The sequence below is a fragment of the Scyliorhinus torazame genome, chromosome 19 (genome assembly GCF_047496885.1).
Source record: "Scyliorhinus torazame isolate Kashiwa2021f chromosome 19, sScyTor2.1, whole genome shotgun sequence".
NCBI lineage: Eukaryota > Metazoa > Chordata > Chondrichthyes > Carcharhiniformes > Scyliorhinidae > Scyliorhinus > Scyliorhinus torazame.
The window spans coordinates 4,432,969-4,457,726 of record NC_092725.1 but is presented as its reverse complement, the minus strand read 5'-3'; the positions used below and the strand labels follow the sequence as shown (position 1 = coordinate 4,457,726).

General features: G+C 51.3%; 1 protein-coding gene across 2 annotated transcripts in view; it reads left to right on the top strand.

Annotated features, from left to right (window-relative positions):
* Positions 1-4,751: 4,751 nt before the first annotated feature.
* LOC140395989 (sulfotransferase 1C2-like) overlaps positions 4,752-24,758 on the top strand; it is a 70,771-nt gene continuing 50,764 nt past the window's right edge. The window contains exons 1-3 of one of the 2 annotated variants that reach the window (XM_072484024.1): positions 4,752-4,895; positions 16,213-16,397; positions 17,781-17,906. In XM_072484024.1, the coding sequence (XP_072340125.1) occupies positions 16,229-16,397; positions 17,781-17,906 (295 nt within the window). In that variant the 5' untranslated portion in view covers positions 4,752-4,895; positions 16,213-16,228. Of the gene's footprint in view, positions 4,896-9,180; positions 9,329-16,212; positions 16,398-17,780; positions 17,907-24,758 lie in introns of those variants that run through there. The other variant, XM_072484023.1, reaches the window with a different exon arrangement.

Sequence of the window (24,758 nt, the reverse complement as noted above, 5' to 3'; positions counted from 1 at the left end):
ACTGAGAGACACCAGTCAGTGTACAGATATCTCCCTGAGAGAGAGAGGGGGGACTGAGAGACACCAGTCAGTGTACAGATATCTCCCTGAGTGAGAGAGGGGACTGAGAGACACCGGTCAGTGTACAGATATCTCCCTGAGAGAGAGGACTGAGAGACACCAGTCAGTGTAGAGATATCTTCCTGAGAGAGAGGGGACTGAGAGACACCGGTCAGTGTACAGATATCTCCCTGAGAGAGAGGACTGAGAGACACCAGTCAGTGTAGAGATATCTTCCTGAGAGAGAGGGGACTGAGAGACACCAGTCAGTGTACAGATATCTCCCTGAGAGAGAGGGGACTGAGAGACACCAGTGAGCGTCGAGATATCTCCCTGAGAGAGAGAGGGGACTGAGAGACACCAGTCAGTGTACAGATATCTCCCTGAGAGAGAGAGGACTGAGAGACACCAGTCAGTGTACAGATATCCCCCTGAGAGAGAGAGGGGACTGAGAGACACCAGTCACTGTACAGATATCCACCTGAGAGAGAGAGGGACTGAGAGACACCAGTCAGTGTACAGATGTCTCCCTGAGAGAGAGGGGACTGAGAGACACCAGTGAGTGTACAGATATATCCCTGAGAGAGGGGGCACTGAGAGATACCAGTCAGTGTACAGATATCTCCCTGAGAGGGAGGGGACTGAGAGACACCAGCCAGTGTACAGATATCTCCCTGAGAGAGGGGACTGAGAGACACCAGTCAGTGTACAGTTCTCTCCCTGAGAGAGAGGGGACTGAGAGACACCAGTCAGTGTACAGATGTCTCCCTGATAGAGAGAGGGGCCTGAGAGACACCAGTGACTGTACAGATATCGTCCTGAGAGAGAGGGGGGACTGAGAGACATTGGTGAGTGTACAGATATCTCCATGAGAGACAGGGGACTGAGAGACACCAGTCAGTGTACAGATATCTACCTTAGAGAGAGAGGACTGAGAGACACTAGTGAGTGTACAGATATCTCCCTGAGAGAGAGGGGACTGAGAGACACCAGTCAGTCAACAGATATCTCCCTGAGAGAGAGGAGACTGAGCGACACCAGTCAGTGTACAGTTATCTGCCTGAGGGAGAGAGGGGACTGAGAGACACCAGTCAGTGTACAGATATCTCCCTGAGAGAGAGAGGGGGGACTGAGAGACACCAGTCAGTGTACAGATATCTCCCTGAGAGAGAGAGGGGGGACTGAGAGACACCAGTCAGTGTACAGATATCTCCCTGAGTGAGAGAGGGGACTGAGAGACACCGGTCAGTGTACAGATATCTCCCTGAGAGAGAGGACTGAGAGACACCAGTCAGTGTAGAGATATCTTCCTGAGAGAGAGGGGACTGAGAGACACCGGTCAGTGTACAGATATCTCCCTGAGAGAGAGGACTGAGAGACACCAGTCAGTGTAGAGATATCTTCCTGAGAGAGAGGGGACTGAGAGACACCAGTCAGTGTACAGATATCTCCCTGAGAGAGAGAGGGGACTGAGAGACACCGGTCAGTGTACAGATATCTCCCAGAGAGAGAGGGGACTGAGAGACACCAGTGAGCGTCGAGATATCTCCCTGAGAGAGAGAGGGGACTGAGAGACACCAGTCAGTGTACAGATATCTCCCTGAGAGAGAGAGGACTGAGAGACACCAGTCAGTGTACAGATATCCCCCTGAGAGAGAGAGCAGACTGAGAGACACCAGTCACTGTACAGATATCCACCTGAGAGAGAGAGGGACTGAGAGACACCAGTCAGTGTACAGATGTCTCCCTGAGAGAGAGGGGACTGAGAGACACCAGTGAGTGTACAGATATATCCCTAAGAGAGGGGGCACTGAGAGATACCAGTCAGTGTACAGATATCTCCCTGAGAGGGAGGGGACTGAGAGACACCAGCCAGTGTACAGATATCTCCCTGAGAGAGAGGGGACTGAGAGACACCAGTCAGTGTGCAGATATATCCCTGAGGGAGGGGGGAACTGAGAGACACCAGTCCGTGTCCAGATATCTCCCTGAGAGAGAGAGGGGACTGAGAGACACCAGTGATTGTACAGATATCGTTCTGAGAGATAGGGGGGACTGAGAGACACTAGTCAGTGTACAGATATCTCCCTGAGAGAGAGAGGAGACTGAGAGACACCAGTCAGTGAACAGATATCGTTCTGAGAGAGAGGGGGGACTGAGAGACACTAGTGAGTGTACAGATATCTCCATGAGAGACAGGGGACTGAGAGACACTAGTGAGTGAACAGATATCTCCCTGAGAGAGAGGGGACTGAGAGACACCAGTCAGTGTACAGATATCTCCCTGAGAGAGAGAGGGGACTGAGAGACACCAGTCAGTGTACAGATATCTACCTGAGAGAGAGAGGACTGAGAGACACTAGTGAGTGAACAGATATCTCCCTGAGAGAGAGGGGACTGAGAGACACCAGTCAGTGTACAGATATCTCCCTGAGAGAGAGGAGACTGAGAGACACCAGTCAGTGTACAGTTATCTCCCTGAGGGAGAAAGGGGACTGAGAGACACCAGTCAGTGTACAGATATCTCCCTGAGAGAGAGAGGGGACTGAGAGACACCAGTCAGTGTACAGATATCTCCCTGAGAGAGAGAGAGGACTGAGAGACACCAGTCAGTGTACAGATACCTCCCTGAGAGAGAGGAGACTGAGAGACACCAGTCAGTGTACAGATATCTCCCTGAGAGAGAGAGGACTGAGAGACAACAGTCAGTGTACAGATATCTCCCTGAGAGAGAGAGGACTGAGAGACACCAGTCAGTGTACAGATATCTCCCTGAGAGAAAGAGAGGACTGAGAGACACCAGTCAGTGTACAGATATCTCCCTGAGAGAGAGAGGGGACTGAGAGACACCAGTCAGTGTACAGATATCTCCCTGAGAGAGAGAGAGGACTGAGAGACACCAGTCAGTGTACAGATACCTCCCTGAGAGAGAGGAGACTGAGAGACACCAGTCAGTGTACAGATATCTCCCTGAGAGAGAGAGGACTGAGAGACAACAGTCAGTGTACAGATATCTCCCTGAGAGAGAGAGGACTGAGAGACACCAGTCAGTGTACAGATATCTCCCTGAGAGAAAGAGAGGACTGACAGACACCAGTCGGTGTACAGATATCTCCCTGAGAGAGTAAGGGTGGGTGGGGGGGGGGGGGGGGGGCGGGGGGAACTGAGAGACACCAGTCAGTGTACAGATATCTCCCTGAGGGAGAGAGGGGACTGAGAGACACTAGTCAGTGTACAGATATCTCCTTCAGAGAAAGAGAGGACTGAGAGACACCAGTCAGTGTACAGATATCTCCCTGAGAGGGAGGGTACTGAGAGACACCAGTCTGTGTACAGATATCTCCCTGAGAGAGAGAGGACTGAGAGACACCAGTCAGTGTACAGATATCTCCCTGAGGGAGAGAGGGGACTGAGAGACACCAGTCAGTGTACAGATATCTCCTTCAGAGAAAGAGAGGACTGAGAGACACCAGTCAGTGTGCAGATATCTCCCTGAGAGGGAGAGGGGGGGACTGAGAGACACCAGTCAGTGTACAGATATCTCCCTGAGAGGGAGGGTACTGAGAGACACCAGTCTGTGTACAGATATCTCCCTGAGAGAGAGAGGACTGAGAGACACCAGTCAGTGTACAGATATCTCCCTGAGGGAGAGAGGGGACTGAGAGACACCAGTCAGTGTACAGGTATCTCCTTCAGAGAAAGAGAGGACTGAGAGACACCAGTCAGTGTACAGATATCTCCCTGAGAGAGAGGGGACTGAGAGACACCAGTCAGTGTACAGATATCTCCCTGAGAGAGAGAGGGGGGACTGAGAGACATCAGCCAGTGTACAGATATCACCCTGAGAGAGGGGAGACTGAGAGACACCAGTCAGTGTACAGATATCTCCCTGAGAGAGAGAGGGGACTGAGAGACACCAGTCAGTGTACAGATATCTCCCTGAGAGAGAGGGGACTGAGAGACACCAGTCAGTGTACAGATATCTCCCTGAGAGAGAGGCGACTGAGAGACACCAGTCGGTGTACAGATATCTCCCTGAGAGAGAGGGGACTGAGAGACACCAGTCAGTGTACAGATATCTCCCTGAGAGAGAGAGGGGACTGAGAGACACCAGTCAGTGTACAGATATGTAAGTTTTTCGGGCAACTCAGGCTTTTCTCTGAGCTGGGAGAGGATTGAAATCAAGGAACTGTGAAAGTTGGCCACGTTTGGCTGCAAAACCTGACCAAATCTCCCAGTCGGCTCAGCATGCCGGTGTGTGTGTGTGTGTGTGGGAAACCCCAGCCTTTGAATTGACAAACTGCAAGATGCCAGACAGCCACTGATTAGTTCAACCAACAGAACAATGGAGTGAACAATGTCACCAGACTCACCCAGCAGGAGGTCAGAGCACAGAACCTGGACTTCAATACAGGTGATAATGGCCCTGGACCCAACCAGCAGGAGGTCAGAGCACAGAACCTGGACTTCAATACAGGTGATAATGGCCTTATCTCAGGGTAAGGAGATAACCATTACCATGATGGGGAAGTAAGTTCAGAATCTCCGGAGAAACAAGGAACGGCTGTTAAGAAGTCCTTTTATCTTGCAGATGAAGAGATGGGGCTTTTGTCATAGGAACTTTGCCTGTTGGAGAGTGGGCGGAGACTGCGGGAGCTTTGAAATCATATTATAAAGTAAGGGGCCAGGACAGCCTTTGGAGAGTTCAATCAAGTGGTTCGAGGGACTCAAGTTCAGGAGTTCAGCTAGGTAACTCCAGTTCAGTTGAGCTAACAGTTCAGCTCTAAATGCCCCTGATTCTACGCTCCTGCCGTTTTTGTGTCTACAGTCTGCTGAGAAATTGGACCTTTTAAACTGTGAGTACCTCGAGCAGCTTGCGAAGTTTCCCCAGAGATTCATAGGTGTTGAGAATCTGGGGAAAGGGGGTTTGACTTGTTTATTAATAGTTTTGAAACATTGCTAAGAAACTGTTTAACAGTAAGCTTTTACGTTGTGTCCGTCATAGCAATTTCCTGATAGACATAGTTTTGGTAGAGTTTAAGGTTTTATTGTATTTTCTTCTGTTTTGGTGATTTTGACCTGGGTTTTTCAATAAACCTCGATTTGTTTTGTAATTGGAGTCCGTTTCAATTATTCGATCTCTCACCAGCGATCTCTGACCAAGTCACATTTAAACGCTCCTCACCCTAATTCCGGGGTCGAGAATCTAGGGTCATCTTGAACAATTCAAACCCGTTCACTCAGGACAGGCTGCTGGTTAGGTAATAAACAGCAGTGTCCTATTCTCTCTCTTGGGAAAGCTACTCCAGCGAAGTAGGAACCAGGTGGGTGTTTTACCACCGGCAAGAGAGAGAATCACCTGGGCATTGGTGGGGGTCTGGATATCTGTGTGATATAAGCCTCAGGCTTCCGGTTAGGGATAAACGGCAGGCTTGATTCAGTGCTCTCTCTCGCGGAGGTGTCCCAGTGCGGCATCCCCTGGCCTCTGAAGTTTCAGTGCCAGCTGGAGAGAGACACACACAGATATACAAACGCCAGATCTCGGCCCAGTAGGGGAGTAAAGCAAGAAAGGAACCCGCTACACTGATCCCAAACTGGGGCAGGGCCGAAGGTCAGCCACCTTTATACCGAGCCCAAGGGGAGGCAGAGCCATCAGTCAGTGGTTTACCGCAATACATGTAATACAGTAACAGCTTACCACAATACATATAATCCACCCCCTCACTGTTCTGCTGTAGATGTTCCCACGAGAAGCTGTACGTGGGCTAGATTGTGCCTTATTCCTAATAACATCTTATACAGCGAATGGTAGAACCCTCAAGAGTATTGAAAGTCAGAGAGATCTTGGTGTACAGGTCCACAGGTCACTGAAAGGGGCAACACAGGTGGAGAAGGTAGTCAAGCGGCATACGGCATGCTTGCCTTCATTGGCCGGGGCATTGAGTATAAGAATTGGCAAGTCATGTTACAGCTGTATAGAACCTTAGTTAGGTCACACTTGGAGTATAGTGTTCAATTCTGGTCGCCACACTACCAGAAGGATGTGGAGGCTTTAGAGAGGGTGCAGAAGAGATTTACCAGGATGTTGCCTGGTATGGAGGGCATTAGCTATGAGGAGCGGTTGAATAAACTGGGTTTGTTCTCACTGGAACGACGGAGGTTGAGGGGCGACCTGATAGGGGTCTACAAAATTATGAGGGGCATAGATAGAGTGGATAGTCAGAGGCTTTTCCCCAGTGTAGAGGGGTCAATTACTAGGAGGCATAGGTTTAAAGTGCGAGGGGCAAAGTTTAGAGTAGATGTACAAGGCAAGTTTTTTACACAGAGGGTAGTGGGTGCCTGGAACTCGCTGCCAGAGGGGAGGGGGGGGGGGTGGAAGCAGGGACGATAGTGACGTTTCTGGGGCATCTTGACAAATACATGAACAGGATGTAAATAGAGGGAAGTGTAGAAGATTTTAATTTAGACGGGCAGCATGGTCGGCGCAGGCTTGGAGGGCTGAAGGGCCTGTTCCTGTGCTGTACTTTTCTTTGTTCTTTGTTCTTTGTTTTGATCTGTCTTCCCCCAATCCAAAACCCTCCTTTACAGACCATCCTTTTCTGTAGCAAACTTAAACCAGACTGTGTTGTGATCGCTATCACTAAAATGCTCCCCCATTGCTTCGTTGAACACCTGTCTGGATATGTTCCCGAGAATTAGGTCCAGCACTGCGCCATTCTGATTGGACCTTAGACATGTTGATGTCAAAAGCTCTCCCGAACACATTTTAAGAATTCCAGTGCCTCTAAATTCTTTACAATGTGGCTACTCCAATTACTGTTGAAATCCCCGAAATACAAATACTCCTGGGCTTCCGGTGACGATGTGCTGAGCAGAAGCACGAAAGGTGGCTCTCATCGTGAGAATTTGGATGTTGGCACTTTTATCCGAAAATAGCCCGCCAGGATCGGGAAAAGACATCCCTTCACCGTCTTCCAACAACCAACAAAGCCAAACAATAGCAGCTCCACAGTCCGAAAAGAGGCGAAAGGCAAGAAAAGCCTGGAGAAGCGAGGGGTAAAGGACCCATTAGAGAGGGACCACCTGACCCTGCACAGGACTCTCCCTCGCCGGTGGTCAGGTGAAGGGAGTTCCTCACAGAGGAACTATAAGAACTCAAAGAGGCCATCAAGGCCGCGAGGGCCACTGCCACAAGGTGGGGGGGGGGGGGTGGTGACATAGTGGTATTGTCGCTGGACTCATAATCCAGGGACCCAGGATAAAGATCTGGGGCCCCGGGTTCGAATCCCACCCGGAAGTTGGTGAAATTTATTGTCGATTGTCGTAAAAACCCATCTGGTTCACTAATGTCCCTTGGGGAAGAAAACCAGCAGGTGGCAGTAGAGCTCCACCGCGTGACACTGCAGCCTCGGGAAGTCTGAGTGAGGAGTTGGCGTGGTTAGTATCAACTCTCGTAATCTAGTTCACAGTTTACAGTTCGTTAGTAGTATTAGTGTTGTTTTCTACCCACATCATTGTAATTTAATAAACCTTAACTAGTCACGAACTCCGACGTTCTTGATGCACTGCTTCAATCATTGCAACGCACTAGAATGGAACATCGCTCTTCCAATCTCTCTCCCACTCTTGCCCACTCACTCACTCTCGCTCTCTCCCTCTCACACTCTCTCTCTCCCACTCTCTCTCTTCCACTCGCTCTCTCCCTCTCACACTCTCTCTCTCCCACTCTCTCTCTCCCACTCCCACTCTCTCGCCCACTCTCTCGCTCTCTCCCACTCTCTCTCCCACTCTCTCTCTCTCGCTCTCCCTCTGGCACTCTCCCTCTCCCACTCTCTCTTTCCCACGCTCCCTCTCCCACTCTCTCTCTCCCACTCTCCCTCTCCCACTCTCCCTCTCCCACTCTCCCTCTCCCACTCTATCTCTCCCTCTCCCACACTCTCTCCCACACTCTCTCTCTCTCCCACTCTCTCTTTCCCACTCTCTCCACCTCTCTCTCAAACTCTCTCTCTCGCTCTCTCCCACTCTCTCTCTCCCACTCTCTCTTCCACTACTCTCTCTCACTCTCTCGTTCTCTCTCTCGTTCTCTCTCTCTCCCACTCTCTCTCTCTCGCTCTCTCCCACTCTCTCTCTCCCACTCTCTCTTCCACTACTCTCTCTCCCACTCTCCCTCTCCCACTCTCCCTCTCCCACTCTTTCTCTCCCACACTCTCTCCCACACTCTCTCTCTCTCCCACTCTCTCTCTCCACCTCTCTCAAACTCTCTCTCCCACTCTCTCTCTCTCGCTCTCTCCCACTCTCTCTCTCCCACTCTCTCTCTCCCACTCTCTCTTCCACTACTCTCTCTCACTCTCTCACTCTCTCTCTCTCCCACTCTCTCTTTCCCACTCTCTCTCTCCAACTCTCTCTCCCAGTCTCTATCTCTCTCTCTCCCACTCTCTTTCCCACTTCTCTCTCTCTCTCTTTCCCACTCTCTCTCCCTCCCACTCTCTCTCTCCCACTCTCTCTCTCCCACTCACTCTCTCTCCACTCTCCCACTCTGTTTCTCTGTCCCACTGTCTCCCACTTTCACTCTCTATCCCCATTTCGCTCTCTACCCTACTCTCGTTCTCTCTCACCCACACTTTCACTCTCTCTCTCTCCCACTCTCACTTTCTCTCTCCCACATTCTCATTTTCACTCTCACTCGCTCTCTCCCACTCACTCTCACTCTCCCGCTCTCACTCTCTCTCCCACACTGTCACTCTCTCTCTCTGCTACACTCTCACTCTCCCCCTCTCTATTTCTCTCACTCTCATAGTATCATAGAATTTACAGTGCAGAAGGAGGCCATTCAGCCCATCGAGTCTGCACCGGCTCTTGGAAAGAGCACCCTACCCAAGGTCAACACCGCCACCTTATCCCCATAACCCAGCAACCCCACCCAACACTAAGGGCAATTTTGGACACTAAGGGCAATTTATCACGGCCAATCCACCTAACCTGCACATCTTTGGACTGTGGGAGGAAACCGGAGCACCCGGAGGAAACCCACGCACACACGGGGAGGATGTGCAGACTCCGCACAGACAGTGACCCAAGCCAGAATCGAACCTAGGACCCTGGAGCTGTGAAGCAATTGTCTGGAGTTCCTCTCCCCGCCCCCGTGCCTCCCTATATATATATTTCTGAGCCTTGGCCCTTATCCAGAGAGAATTAGGAGGAATGAAACCAGTCATTCTACTCTGCCTCCTCAATCAGTGGAAGACGCCCAAAAGTTAACTCCCAATTCATAGCTCAAAGATTCAGCAAGGTAACCTCTCTGTCTGTCTGCTTGTCTCTGTCCGTTTCTCTGTCCGTCTCTCTCACTATCTCTCTGTCAGCCTGTCTGCCTCTCTGTCAGTCACACCCTCTCTGTTTCTGTCCCCCTCTCTCTCTCTGTCTCTCTCTGTGTCTCTGTTTCTCTCTACCTCCGTCGCTGTCTCTTTCTCTCTCTCTGTCTCTCCCTCTGTCTCTCTCTCTCTCTCTTTCTCTCTCTCTCTCCGTCTCTCTCTCTCTCTCTGTCTCCGTCTCTCTTCCTCTCCCTCTCTCTGTCTCTGTCGATCTCTCTCTCTCTCTCGCTCTCTCTTTTGTCTCTGTCTCTCTCTCGATCTGTCTGTCTCTCTCCCTATCTGTCTGTCTCTCTGTCTATCTGCCTCTCTGCCTCTGTCTCTCTCTCTCTGTTTTTTTCTCTCTGTCTCTTTCTCTCGATCTGCTTCTCTCTATCAGTCTCTCTCTATCTGCCTCTCTCTCTGTCGCTCTCTCTGTGTGTCTCTGTCTCTATCTTTATCTGCGTGTCTCTCTGTGTCTCTGTTTCTCTCTGTCTCTGTCTCTTCATCTGTCTCTCTCTCTGTCTGTCTCTTTCTCTCTATCTACCTCTTTATCTCTCTCTCTCTCTCTGTCGCTCTCTCTCTGTGTCTCTGTATCTCTCTATCTGTCTGTCTCTCTCTGTCTCTCTGCCTCTGTCTCTCTCTCTCTCTCTGTCTCTTTCTCTCTATCTACCTCTCTATCTGTCTCTCTCTCTGTGTGTCTCTGTATCTCTCTATCTGTCTGTCTCTCTCTCTGTCCCTGTCTCCATCTCTCTGTCACTCTCTCTGTGTCTCTGCCTTACTCTATCTGTCTCTCTCTGTCTCTCTTGCACTGAGTGCTGAATTTGGGTGCATTTGAGTGCTTTAGTGAGAGTTTGGTGACTGAAGGAGTGCTGAATTTGGGTGCATTTGAGTGCTATAGTGAGAGTTTGGTCACTGAGGGAGTTCGGTGAGGAGGGAGTAAGGTGCTCCTTTCATTTCATTTCCCACACTTCCTCAAAGAGCGTGAAGGGAGCCGGGAGTTTACAGAGAGTGCAGCTGACTGGGAGCAGAGTCGGAGGGCGGAGATCCAGTTGCTCCACAGGGCAGCTACATTCTGTAAGATCAGAGGGGATGGAGGCTAGGGCAGTTGCATGCTCCTCCTGTAGGATGTGGGTGGTGAGGGATACCACCGGTGTCCCCGCTGACTATACCTGCGGGAAGTGCACCCAACTCCAACTCCTCAGAGACCGCGTTAGGGAACTGGAGCTGGAGCTGGATGAACTTCGGATCATCGAGAGGCAGAGGGGGTGATAGAGAAGAGTTACAGGGAGGTAACCACACCTAAGGTACAGGACAAGAGTAGCTGGGTTACAGTCAGGAGAAGGGAAATGAAGGGCAGACAATGCAGGGATCCCTCGTGGCCGTTCCCCTTCAAAACAAGCATACTGTTTTGGATGCTAATGGGGGGGATGACCTAAGTGGGGAAGGCCCTAGCGGCCTGGTCTCTGGCACTGAGCCTGGCTCTTGTTGTGTTATTCACCCTGGGGTAACACGGACTGCAACTAGATGCAGATAAACGGTAAAGCAGACACCAAACGTAGGTGTTGGTTCAATAAGATTTATTGAACTTCTGTAACAATGTACACAGCTGGCTATGGGTTGACACTCTACTACTCTAAGTAAACTAACTCTAACTATCGAGACAAGGCTAGCTCTGACCCATGTGTAGAAGGTGCTAACTGATATATACACCCTGACTGTCACTACAGTTGTCACCAGTGGAAAGAGGCGGAGTGCTGATGCCTTGCGTGTTTTATAGTTGGACGCCCCACTCTGGTGTCCTGTCTGGTGATTGGTTGTGTTCTGTCCTGTATGTTGATTGGCTCACCTGGGTGTCTGTCACTGCCTGCTTTTACCTCATGATGTGCATGGGTGCATTTTATGACAGCTCTGTGGCTCAGAAGGGAAGGGGGGAGAATAGAAAAGTGATAGTGATAGGAGACTCAATGGTTAGGGGAATGGATAGGAGATCCTGTGGTCGCGAACGGGACTCCCAGAAGGTATGTTGTCTCCCGGGATGTCTCGGATCGAGTCTACAGGATTCTTAAGGGGAGGGGGAGCAACCAGAAGTCGCGGTGCACACAGGCACCAACGACATAGCTCAGAAAAGTGATGAGGATCTAAAAAGTGATTTTAGGGAGTTAGGTTGGAAGCTAAAGAGCAGGACAAGCAGAGTAGTGATCTCAGGATTGCTACCGGTGCCACGTGCAAGTGAGGCAAGGAACAGAGAGCGAGTGCAGCTGAACACGTGGCTACAGGGCTGGTGCAGGAGGGAAGGCTTCAGATATGTGGATCATTAGGATATCTTCTGGGGAAGGTGGGACCTGTACATGAAGGACGGGTTGCACCTAAACTGGAGGGGCACCAATATCCTGGGTGGGAGGTTTGCTAGAGCTCTTCGGGAGGGTTAAAACTAGTTTGGCAGGGGGATGGGAACCAGAGCTATGGATCAGAGGATAGGGTAGCTGTTGAACAGGCAGAAATAGTATGCAGCAAGTCTGTGAGGAAGGATAGACAGTTGATAGGGCAAAGTTGCACTCAGTGGAATGGGTTAAAGTGTGTCTGTTTCAATGCAAGGAGTGTCAGGAATAAGGGAGAGGAACTTAGAGCATGGATCAGTACGTGGAACTACGATGTTGTGGCCATTACAGCGACATGGATTTCACAGGGGCAGGAATGATTGTTAGATGTTCCGGGGTTTAGATGTTTTCAGAAGAATAGGGAGGGAGGTAAAAGAGGAGGGGGAGTGGCACTGTTAATTAGGGAGTGCACCACAGCTGCAGAAAAGGAGGTAGTTGAGGAGGGTTTGTCTACTGAGTCAGTATGGGTGAAAGTCAGAAACAAGACAGGAGCAGTCACTTTATTGGGAGTTTTCTATAGACCCCCCAATAACAGCAGAGAGATGGAGGAACAGATTGGGTGGCAGATCTTGGAAAAGTGCAGAAGTAACAGAGTTGTTGTCATGGGTGACTTCAACTTCCCTAATATTGACTGGAACCTCCTTAGTGCAAATGGTTTGGATGGAGCAGATTTTATCAGGTGTACAGGAAGGATTCCTGACTCAATATGTAGATAGGCCGACTAGGGGGGAGGCCATATTGGACTTGGTGCTCGGCAACGAACCAGGTCAGATGTCTCGGTGGGAGAGCATTTCGGTGACAGTGACCACAACTCCTTGACCTTTACCATAGTCATGGAGAGGGATAGGAACAGACAGTATGGGAAGGTATTTAATTGGGGGAGGAGAAACTATACTGCTATTAGACAGGAGCTGAGGAGCATAAATTAGGAACAGTTGTTCTTGGGGAAATGCACAACAGTAATGTGGGGGTTGTTTAAGAAGCACTTGCTGCGAGCGCTGGATAGTTTTGTCCCACTGAGACGAGGAAGGAATGGTAAGGTGAAGGAGCCTTGGCTGACAAGAGAAGTGGAGCTTCTAGTCAAGAGGAAGAAGGAAGCTTACATAAGGTTGAGGAAGCAAGGATCTGACTCGGCTCTAGAGGGTTACAAGGTAGCCAGGAAGGAACTCCAAAATGGACTGAGGAGAAATAGAAGGGGGCATGAAAAACCCCTGACCCCGGGACGCGGCCTCATCTGGGACTCCTCCAATCGGCAATGGGTCTACTGGAGTGTCTCCCGCTGAATGTCCCGGCCACTCCCTGTCATCTCCATCAGCTCCGGGAAACCCTGTTCCAGAGGCTCAGCATCAGGCTGGGGCCCAGCGGGGCCCTGGGATCCAGCTGCTGTCCCGCCTGGGGGAGGGGGGGGTTCCTGCCTCCACCTGACGTACATCAGGAGCCGTGTGGTGCTCACCAGACTGTGCCCCAGAAGCCTGTCCACTAACATGTCCCACCGCGGTGCGTGTCTCTGCACTGGGGGAGGGTGGCGGTGATATCGGTGCCGCGATTATAACGGTGTCCTCCTCGGAGCTCTCCTCCGAGGTGGTCTCCTGGGAGTCAGGAGAGGAGGCCGCCCGGGATGGGAGTCAGGAGAGGAGGCCGCCCGGGATGGGAGTCAGGAGAGGAGGCCGCCCGGGATGGGAGTCAGGAGAGGAGGCCGGCCGGGACGGGAGTCAGGAGAGGAGGCCGGCCGGGATGGGAGTCAGGAGAGGAGGCCACCCGGGATGGGAGTCAGGAGAGGAGGCCGGCCGGGATGGGAGACTGGAGAGGAGGCCGGCCGGGATGGGAGTCAGGAGAGGAGGCCGGCCGGGATGGGAGTCAGGAGAGGAGGCCGGCCGGGATGGGAGTCAGGAGAGGAGGCCGCCCGGGATGGGAGTCAGGAGAGGAGGCCGCCCGGGATGGGAGTCAGGAGAGGGAGCCGCCCAGGATGGGAGTCAGGAGAGGAGGCCGCCCGGGATGGGAGTCAGGAGAGGAGGCCGCCCGGGACGGGAGTCAGGAGAGGAGGCCGGCCGGGATGGGAGTCAGGAGAGGAGGCCGCCCGGGATGGGAGTCAGGAGAGGAGCCCGCCCGGGATGGGAGTCAGGAGAGGAGGCCGCCCGGGATGGGAGTCAGGAGAGGAGCCCGCCCGGGATGGGAGTCAGGAGAGGAGGCCGACTGTAGAAGCCAAGTATTTCAAATACAACTAGTATAGGTAAAAGATAGCTGTTTAAGCATAAATGTTGAGCCCCACTTTTAATACCCATTTATACAGCATAATTCACTTATACTGAAGTCCGTTGTTCTGGCAAATGCATATTTTCAAAGACAGTGTGACATTAAAAAAAAAGCACAGTTGCAAGATAATTTGACACTGTCTTGTGCTAATTGTCAAGGCCAAGGGATTGAATACACAGCAACATGAAGGCCCCATTGTTCACAATGCAGATAACAGCTGGGTCAGAAAAGCTGATGTTGCACATTGAAGATGGACGGCTTGCCATCAAATCAAATGTGTTTGAGTCTAACCCAAACCAATTAGGATTATATTGGGGTGTAATTAGATGACTTAAGACAGATATGAAAGTGTATAACTGAAAAGTTTCTCCCGGCCATTTTAGGTTAGGTTGGGGTTTTGTTGTCTTTGTGAGTATTGTCTTTTTAGGTTAGGTTTGGTTTTAGTGTTTAGTTTAGTCAGTTTTGTCCTTTATAGTCTCCATTTTAGAGATGTCTTTTGGGGGTTCTGTCAGTCTAACAGTCTGTGTCAGTGATGTTAGTCCACTTTTGACTTTGAGTTTGAGTTTAGCTGAAGATTAGCTTTCTCTCTCTCTTCATGTTTCATTGCCAGACTTTGACCTTTTAAAAGTTACTTTCGAGCTGTCTGCCTAAGCAAAGAAAGATAATGTCTGTAATTCTCTGAAAGCTTCGAATTGTCTACGAATTGCCTTTTAAATGACTTTCAAATTGTAATCAAGCGACTACAAATAAAACAATTCTTTTTGGCACCTGAGGAGTTTATACTGCAAATTTCTGCTGAGTTCCAGTATTCGCAAAGTGCTACTGATAACCGAATAGCAGAGATGATATAAATTCCTTCAACTACACACAGTCGAATAATACAAGGAATCGAACAACTTAACACAGTCTACAAATAGTACAAATCTTACAACTTGTCGTATTGCGCCAGGACTTGATTCATCAACTAAGCTTCCCCCAAACTTGGCGTAGTTCGACAGGTTAAGATTCCCTTAAATTATAGTTTCCTTTACCGCCCAGGATGGGAGTCAGGAGAGGAGGCCGGCCGGGATGGGAGTCAGGAGAGGAGGCCGGCCGGGATGGGAGTCAGGAGAGGAGGCCGGCCGGGATGGGAGACAGGAGAGGAGGCCGGCCGGGATGGGAGTCAGGAGAGGAGGCCGGCCGGGATGGGAGTCAGGAGAGGAGGCCGGCCGGGATGGGAGTCAGGAGAGGGGGCCCCCCGGGATGGGAGTCAGGAGAGGAGGCCGCCCGGGACGGGAGTCAGGAGAGGAGGCCGCCCGGGATGGGAGTCAGGAGAGGAGGCCGCCCGGGATGGGCCGGCACTGTCGGCTGGAGGACCTGCGGGAGAATGGACATGTGGTCAGTGGGAGGGACGGGTCAGTCAGTGAGGCAACAACAACCCCCGTGTGACAATCCACCTGAGTGTGACCCCCCCCCCCCGGTGGTCCCCCAAATCTACGTCCAGCCTCCGCGTGGGTCACCCTGTCCTCAGCCACACCGGTCACCTCCAGGGCCCGCTCCTCGAAGGAGCTGAGGATTCTTCGGTGTGGCGCCCTTCCGGCAGTCTGGGCCCTCTCCCGGAGATTATGGGAGAGCTTTTCCTGGGCACCATTGTTGCGAGCTGGCTGGGCTGAGCTGAGCGAGTGCGGTTTAAGTGCTGCTCGACCTGGCCAGCGCGGTCCCGGCCAATCAGCTGGCGAGCTGACATTTGCAACGGGAAGCCCCTGGGGCCTCGTTAAGTGGACCAATTAACGTTGAATAGCGTTGCTGGCCTCGCTGGACCGAGAGCCGGGAAGCTCGCGACAATTCCAGCTCGCTACCGCACTTAGAAATCTTTCAGGAGAGGCGCTCTCACTCACTCTATCTCTCCCACATCTCTCTGTCCCACACTCTCTCTCTCACAATCTCTCTCTCTCCCACTCTCTCTTTCTCTCTCTGTGTCTGTCTGTCTCTCTCTGTCTGTCTCTCTCTTTCTATCTCTCTCTGTCTGTATCTCTCTATGTCTCTCTTTGTCTCTCTCTCTCTCTGTCTGTGTCTCTCTCTGTCTCTCTCTCTCTCTCTCTCTGTCTGTGTCTCTCTCTCTCTCTCTTTCTGTCTGTCTCTCTATCTCTGGGGGAGGCAATTGAGGGAGACGGGAGCCTCTGGGTGCTGAGTGAATTGACCATGGTGCTGTCCAGTTTCAGGATCCTGGAGATGGAGCTGGACTATCATCCGGAGCTGCAAGGCCTCACAGTCAGGAGGCCGCAGCTCAAACTGCTGCAAGATGTCCCCTTTCCCGCCTGGGTGGCTGACAACTGGGAGACGGTGAAAACCTTCCAGGCAAGGCCCGATGACCTGCTCATCGCCACCTACCCCAAATCAGGTGAGAGGGGAACAGGCCTCACGGTGGAGGGAGAGGGGCTCAGGCCTCACGGTGGAGGGTGGTGGCCCAGGCCTCATGGTGGAGGGAGAGGCTTCCCGGCCTCATGGTGGAGGGGGAGGGCCCAGGCCTCATGGCGGAGGGGGAGGGCCCAGGCCTCATGGCAGAGGGAGAGGGGCCCAGGCCTCATGGTGGAGGGGGAGGGCCCAGGCCTCATGGTGGAGGTGGAGGGCCCAGGCCTCATGGCAGAGGGAGAGGGGCCCAGGCCTCATGGTGGAGGGGGAGGGCCCAGGCCTCATGGTCGAGGGAGGGCCCAGGCCTCACAGTGGAGGGAGAGGGCCCAGGCCTCATGGTGGAGGGAGAGCGGCCGAGTCCTCTCGGTGAAGAGAGGGGCCGAGGCCTCACGGTGGAGGGAGAGCCCAGGTATCATGGTGGTGGGTGGGGCATTGGTCAGTTTTCTCTTGGCCTTCAGGTGTTTTAAACCTAACGGATCTCTTGCTATCTCTCCATCTATTTCCCTCACTCATTCTCATTCTCTCTCGACCTCTGCGACTCTCTCCCCGGTCTCTCTTCCTCTCTCTGTCTGCCTCTTTCTCTCTATATATAATTCTCTCTCTGTCTCCCTCTCTCTCTGTCTCACTCTCTCTCTGTCTCACTCTCTCTCTCCCTCTGTCTCTCTCGCTCTCTTTCTCTCTGTCTCACTTCATCTCTCTATCTCTCTGTTTCTCTCTCTGTCTCACTGTCTGTCTCTCTCTCTCTATCCCTATGTCACTCTCTCTCTCTCTTTCTCTCTGTCTCTCTTTGTCTCTCTATCTCTCTGTTTCTTTCTCTCTCTGTCTCACTCTCTCTCTGTCTCCCTCTCCCTCTCTCTGTCTGTCTCACTCTCTCTCTCACTCTGTCTCTCTCTCTCTTTCTCTCTGTCTCTCTTTGTCTCACTATCTCTCTGTTTCTTTCTCTCTCTCTCTCTATCTCTCTCTATCTTTCTCTCGCTCTGTCTCTGTCTCTCTGTCTCACCTCTCTGTCTCTCTGTCTCAATCTCACTTCCTGTCTTTCTCTCTCTCTCTGTCTGTCGCTCTCTCTTTCTCTCCCTGTCTCTCTCTGTATCTCTTTCTCTCTGTCTCTCTCGCTCTCTTTCTCTCTGTCTCTCTTCGTCTGTTTCTCTCTCTCTGTCTCTCTCACTCCCTCTCTGTCTCTCTCTCTCTTTCTCTCTGTCTCTCTTCGTATCTCTATCTCTGTGTTTCTCTCTCTCTCTCTGTCTGCCTCACTCTCTTTCTCTGTCTGTCTCTCTCTGTCACTCTCTCTCTCTGTCTCTCTCTGTCTGTCTCTCTCTCTCTCGATGTCTCTCTGTCTGTCTGTCTCTCTCTCTCTCTCTCTGTCTCTCCACAGGGACAACGTGGATCCAGGAAATTGTGGATCTGATTAATGAGAACGGTGATGTGAAGATGTGTAAACGAGCTCCCGTCTATGAACGAATCCCCTTCTTCGAATTCTTTTTGGATCCGTTGCCAACGGGTGAGACCCTTTATCGCGAGGGTGGGGGATGGAGTATAAAAGTCAGAAACCACAACTGTACTGGGTGTTAGTGTTTCTGCAGCTGGAGTACTGGTGAAGGCCACTCCCGCAGCGTGAAATAATAGAGTCTCAGGGAAAGTGAGAGTCCCAGTCCAGCTTTGGGACGGTATTTGGTGAGCGAAGTAAGACGCGGTGTCTGGGGGGAATTCCATCCACCTCGATGAGTCCCGCGGGGTGATCGATCAGCGTATCCCCATGGGCCTCGTGAGGGTTACCGCATCCAACCGCCCCGTCCAAGTCCAAAGGTTCCCTCTCAATGTCCAACTGATGGGCTCTTCTCCCCTGTTTCACGTGCCTGCTGGCAACACAGCTGGGCCTGAGGGGTGAGGGGACCCTCCCTTCCACGCACGCCGGTGAAGGGCCGGCGCTGAGGACCTGGTCCCGGGCAGTGATGTCCCCTGGAAGTTCTGTCGCCTTCCCGCCCGTGTCGGAGGTGGACCGCGTGTTTCCGGAGGTTATCTTAACCCTGGGCTTGACCTTTTACCAGGCCGGCCCAGTTTCCTCTCCACTACAACCCTTGGCATCCACCAGCTGAACAAGAATCGGGCCAGCTTCCATAGAACCTGAGAATCGCCACAGTGCACAAGGACGCCATTCGGCCCATTGAGTTTGTACTGACCCCGAAAGAGCATCCCACCTAGGCTTAATCCTCATGCCCGATCCCCGTAACCCCACCTAACCTGTACATCCCTGGACACTAAGGGACAATTGATCATGACCAATCCACCTAACCTGTACATCCCTGGACACTAAGGGACAATTGATCGTGGCCAATCCACCTAACCTGTACATCCCTGGACACTAAGGGACAATTGATCATGGCCAATCCACCTAACCTGTACATCCCTGGACCATTGATCGTGGCCAATCCACCTAACCAGTACATCGCTGGACACTAAGGGACAATTGATCATGGCCAATCCACCTAACCTGTACATCCCTGGACCATTGATCGTGGCCAATCCACCTAACCAGTACATCGTGGACACTAAGGGACAAATGATCATGGCCAATCCACCTAACCTGTACATCCCTGGACACTAAGGGCCAATTGATCATGGCCAATCCACCTAACCCGTACATCCCTGGGCAATAAGGGACAATTGATCATGGCCAATCCACCTAACCTGTACATCCCTGGACACTAAGGGACAATTGATCATGGCCAATCCACCTAACCCGTACATCCCTGGGCACTAAGGGACAATTGATCATGGCCAATCCACCTAACCTGTACATCCCTGGACACTGAGCGACAATTGATCATGGCCAATCCACCTAACCTGTACATCCCTGGACACTAAGGGACAATTGATCATGGCCAATCCACCTAACCTGTACATCCCTGGACACTAAGGGACAATTGATCATAGCCAATCCACCTGACCTGTACATTCCAGGACACTAAGGGACAATTGATCATGGCCAATCCACCTAACCTGTACATCCCTGGACACTAAGGGACAATTGATCATGGCCAATCCACCTAACCTGTACATCCCTGGACACTAAGGGACAATTGATCATGGTCAATCCACCTAACCTGTACATCCCTGGACACTAAGGGACAATTGATCATGGCCAATCCACCTGACCTGTACATTCCAGGACACTAAGGGACAATTGATCATGGCCAATCCACCTAACCTGTACATCCCTGGACACTAAGGGACAATTGATCATGGTCAATCCACCTAACCTGTACATCCCTGGACACTAAGGGACAATTGATCATGGCCAATCCACCTAACCTGTACATCCCTGGACACTAAGGGACAATTGATCATGGTCAATCCACCTAACCTGTACATCCCTGGACACTAAGGGACAATTGATCATGGCCAATCCACCTAACCTGTACATCCCTGGACACTAAGGGACAATTGATCATGGCCAATCCACCTAACCTGTACATCCCTGGACACTAAGGGACAATTGATCATGGTCAATCCACCTAACCTGTACATCCCTGGACACTAAGGGACAATTGATCATGGCCAATCCACCTAACCTGTACATCCCTGGACACTAAGGGACAATTGATCATAGCCAATCCACCTGACCTGTACATTCCAGGACACTAAGGGACAATTGATCATGGCCAATCCACCTAACCTGTACATCCCTGGACACTAAGGGACAATTGATCATGGCCAATCCACCTAACCTGTACATCCCTGGACACTAAGGGACAATTGATCATAGCCAATCCACCTGACCTGTACATTCCAGGACACTAAGGGACAATTGATCATGGCCAATCCACCTAACCTGTACATCCCTGGACACTAAGGGACAATTGATCATGGCCAATCCACCTAACCTGTACATCCCTGGACACTAAGGGACAATTGATCATGGCCAGTCCACCTAACCTTTACATCCCTGGACACTAAGGGACAATTGTTCATGGCCAATCCACCTAACCTGTACATCCCTGGACACTAAGGGACAATTGATCATGGTCAATCCACCTAACCTGTACATCCCTGGACACGAAGGGACAATTGATCATGGCCAATCCACCTGACCTGTACATTCCAGGACACTAAGGGATAATTGATCATGGCCAATCCACCTAACCTGTACATCCCTGGACACGAAGGGACAATTGATCATGGCCAATCCACCTGACCTGTACATTCCAAGACACTAAGGGATAATTGATCATGGCCAATCCACCTAACCTGTACATCCCTGGACACTATAACAATTGATCATGGTCAAGCCACCTAACCTGTACATCCCTGGACACTATGGGACAATTGATCATGGCCAATCCACCTGACCTGTACATCCCTGGACACTATGGGACAATTGATCATGGCCAATCCACCGAACCTGTACATCCCTGGACACTATGGGACAATTGATCATGGCCAATCCACCTGACCTGTACATCCCTGGACACTAAGGGACAATTGATCATGGCTAATCCACCTAACCTGTACATCCCGGGACACTAAGGGACAATTGATCATGGCCAATCCACCTAACCTGTACATCCCGGGACACTATAACAATTGATCATGGTCAAGCCACCTAACCTGTACATCCCTGGACACTAAGGGACAATTGATCTTGGCCAATCCACCAAAATTGTACATCCCTGGACATTAAGGGACAATTGATCACGGCCAATCCACCTAACCTGTACATTCCTGGACAGTAAGGGACAATTGATCATGGCCAATCCACCTAACCTGTACATCCCTGGACACTAAGGGACAATTGATCATGGCTAATCCACCTAACCTGTACATCCCGGGACACTAAGGGACAATTGATCATGGCCAATCCACCTAACCTGTACATCCCGGGACACTATAACAATTGATCATGGTCAAGCCACCTAACCTGTACATCCCTGGACACTAAGGGACAATTGATCATGGCCAATCCACCTAACCTGTACATCCCTGGACACTAAGGGACAATTGATCTTGGCCAATCCACCAAAATTGTACATCCCTGGACATTAAGGGACAATTGATCACGGCCAATCCACCTAACCTGTACATTCCTGGACAGTAAGGGACAATTGATCATGGCCAATCCACCTAACCTGTACATCCCGGGACACTATAACAATTGATCATGGTCAAGCCACCTAACCTGTACATCCCTGGACACTAAGGGACAATTGATCATGGCCAATCCACCTGACCTGTACATCCCTGGACACTAAGGGACAATTGATCATGGCCAATCCACCTAACCTGTACATCACTGCACAGTAAGGGACAATTGATCATGGCCAATCCACCTAACCTGTACATCCCTGGACACTAAGGGACAATTGATCATGGCCAATCCACCTACCCTGTACATCCCTGGACACTAAGGGACAATTGATCATGGCCAATCCACCTAACCTGTACATTCCTGGACACTAAGGGACAATTGATCACGGCCAATCCACCTAACCTGTACATCGCTGGACACTAAGGGACAATTGATCATGGCCAATCCACCTAACCTGTACATCCCTGGACACTAAGGGACAATTGGTCATGGCCAATCCACCTAACCTGTACATCGCTGGACACTAAGGGACAATTGATCATGGCCAATCCACCTAACCTGTACATCCCTGGACACTAAGGGACAATTGATCATGGCCAATCCACCTAACCTGTACATCCCTGGACACTAAGGGACAATTGATCATGGCCAATCCACCTGACTTGTACATTCCTGGACACTAAGGGATAATTGATCATGGCCAATCCACCTAACCTGTACATCCCTGGACACTAAGGGACAATTGATCATGGCCAATCCACCTGACCTGTACATTCCAGGACACTAAGGGATAATTGATCATGGCCAATCCACCTAACCTGTACATCCCTGGACACGAAGGGACAATTGATCATGGCCAATCCACCTGACATGTACATTCCAGGACACTAAGGGATAATTGATCATGGCCAATCCACCTAACCTGTACATCCCTGGACACTAAGGGACAATTGATCTTGGCCAATCCACCAAAATTGTACATCCCTGGACATTAAGGGACAATTGATCACGGCCAATCCACCTAACCTGTACATCCCTGGACAGTAAGGGACAATTGATCATGGCCAATCCACCTAACCTGTACATCCCGGGACACTATAACAATTGATCATGGTCAAGACACCTAACCTGTACATCGCTGGACACTGAGGGATAATTGATCATGGCCAATCCACCTAACCTGTACATCCCTGGACAGTAAGGGACAATTGATCATGGCTAATCCACCTAACCTGTACATCCCTGGACACTAAGGGACAATTGATCATGGCCAATCCACCTAACCTGTACATCCCTGGACACTAAGGGACAATTGATCATGGCCAATCCACCTAACCTGTACATCCCTGGACACTAAGGGATAATTGATCATGGCTAATCCACCTAACCTGTACATCCCTGGACACTAAGGGACAATTTATCATGGCCAATCCACCTAACCTGTACATCCCTGGACACTAAGGGACAATTGATCATGGCCAATCCACTGACCTGTACATCCCTGGACACTAAGGGACAATTGATCATGGCCAATCCACCTAACCTGTACATCCCTGGACACTAAGGGACAATTGATCATGGCCAATCCACCTAACCTGTACATCACTGGACAGTAAGGGACAATTGATCATGGCCAATCCACCTAACCTGTACATTCCTGGACACTAAGGGACAATTGATCATGGCCAATCCACCTAACCTGTACATCGCTGGACACTAAGGGACAATTGATCATGGCCAATCCACCTAACCTGTACATCCCTGGACACTAAGGGACAATTGATCATGGCCAATCCACCTAACCTGTACATCCCTGGACACTGAGGGACAATTGGTCATGGCCAATCCACCTAACCTGTACATCGCTGGACACTAAGGGACAATTGATCATGGCCAATCCACCTAACCTGTACATCCCTGGACACTAAGGGACAATTGATCATGGCCAATCCACCTAACCTGTACATCCCTGGGCACTAAGGGACAATTGATCACGGCCAATCCACCTAACCTGTACATCCCTGGACACTAAGGGACAATTGATCACGGCCAATCCACCTAACCTGTACATCCCTGGACACTAAGGGACAATTGATCATGGCCAATCCACCTAACCTGTACATCCCTGGGCACTAAGGGACAATTGATCACGGCCAATCCACCTAACCTGTACATCCCTGGACACTAAGGGACAATTGATCACGGCCAATCCACCTAACCTGTACATCCCTGCACACTAAGGGACAATTGATCATGGCCAATCCACCTAACCTGTACATCCCTGGACACTAAGGGACAATTGATCACGGCCAATCCACCTATCCTGTACATCCCTGGACACTAAGCGACAATTGATCACGGCCAATCCACCTAACCTGCACATCCCTGGACACTAAGGGACAATTGATCATGGCCAATCCACCTAACCTGTACATCCCTGGACACTAAGGGACAATTGATCATGGCCAATGACTCCGTACAGACAGTCACCCGAGGACAGATTGAACCTGCTCCCTGGCACCGTGAGGCAACGGTGATACCCACTCCCTGCCTTCGCCTCGAGGGCACCTCCGTGTCCTGCTTCCTAAAGCTGTGTTTGAATATCTGGACCGCCCGCTCGGCTCAGCGTTTGAGGACGGACGCTATGGGGGGCCGGGCTGGGTATGTTTCACCCTGAGGTTGGCAGGAATGGCTGGAACCCCTCACCGGTAGATGGGGGTCCCGGTTGTCCGTGACGAGGGTCTCTGATAGTCTGCGGGTCATTGAACGTCCGTTGCAGGACTTTCCACGGTGGCTCCTGGAGCTCACAGAGGCCGCCTGGGGCTCGCCCAAACATTTGGAACGGGCGTCCGTGAGGATCTGGAGCGTCGGCCACGGGAGAACGGTCCAGCGAAATCGGCTCGCACCCCCACCCGCTCCTCGGGACCGTTCCCAGGGGTGCAGCGAGGCCAACCCTGGCAGCTTGAGGTTCTCCTGGCCGGGCCGATCACTGTTTCACCAGGTGCTCAATGCCGCCCTCGGGCCCAGACCCACCGCCCCGTAACTCCTCACGAGCACCTTCATTCTCCAGACGCCGGGCTCGTCCATTATGCCATTCTTGCAGCATTGTGCGTCTGCCCAGGCTGCCGCTGTGATGACTGTGGGAATTTGAGATATTTGGTATTGTAGATATTTGGGGCAGAAAGGGTTAAAAACCTGAGTTAGTGTGTGTGACTGCCGCGGTCACGTTTTTGAAGAATGCTGGTGTTGGATACAGACAGAGCGACC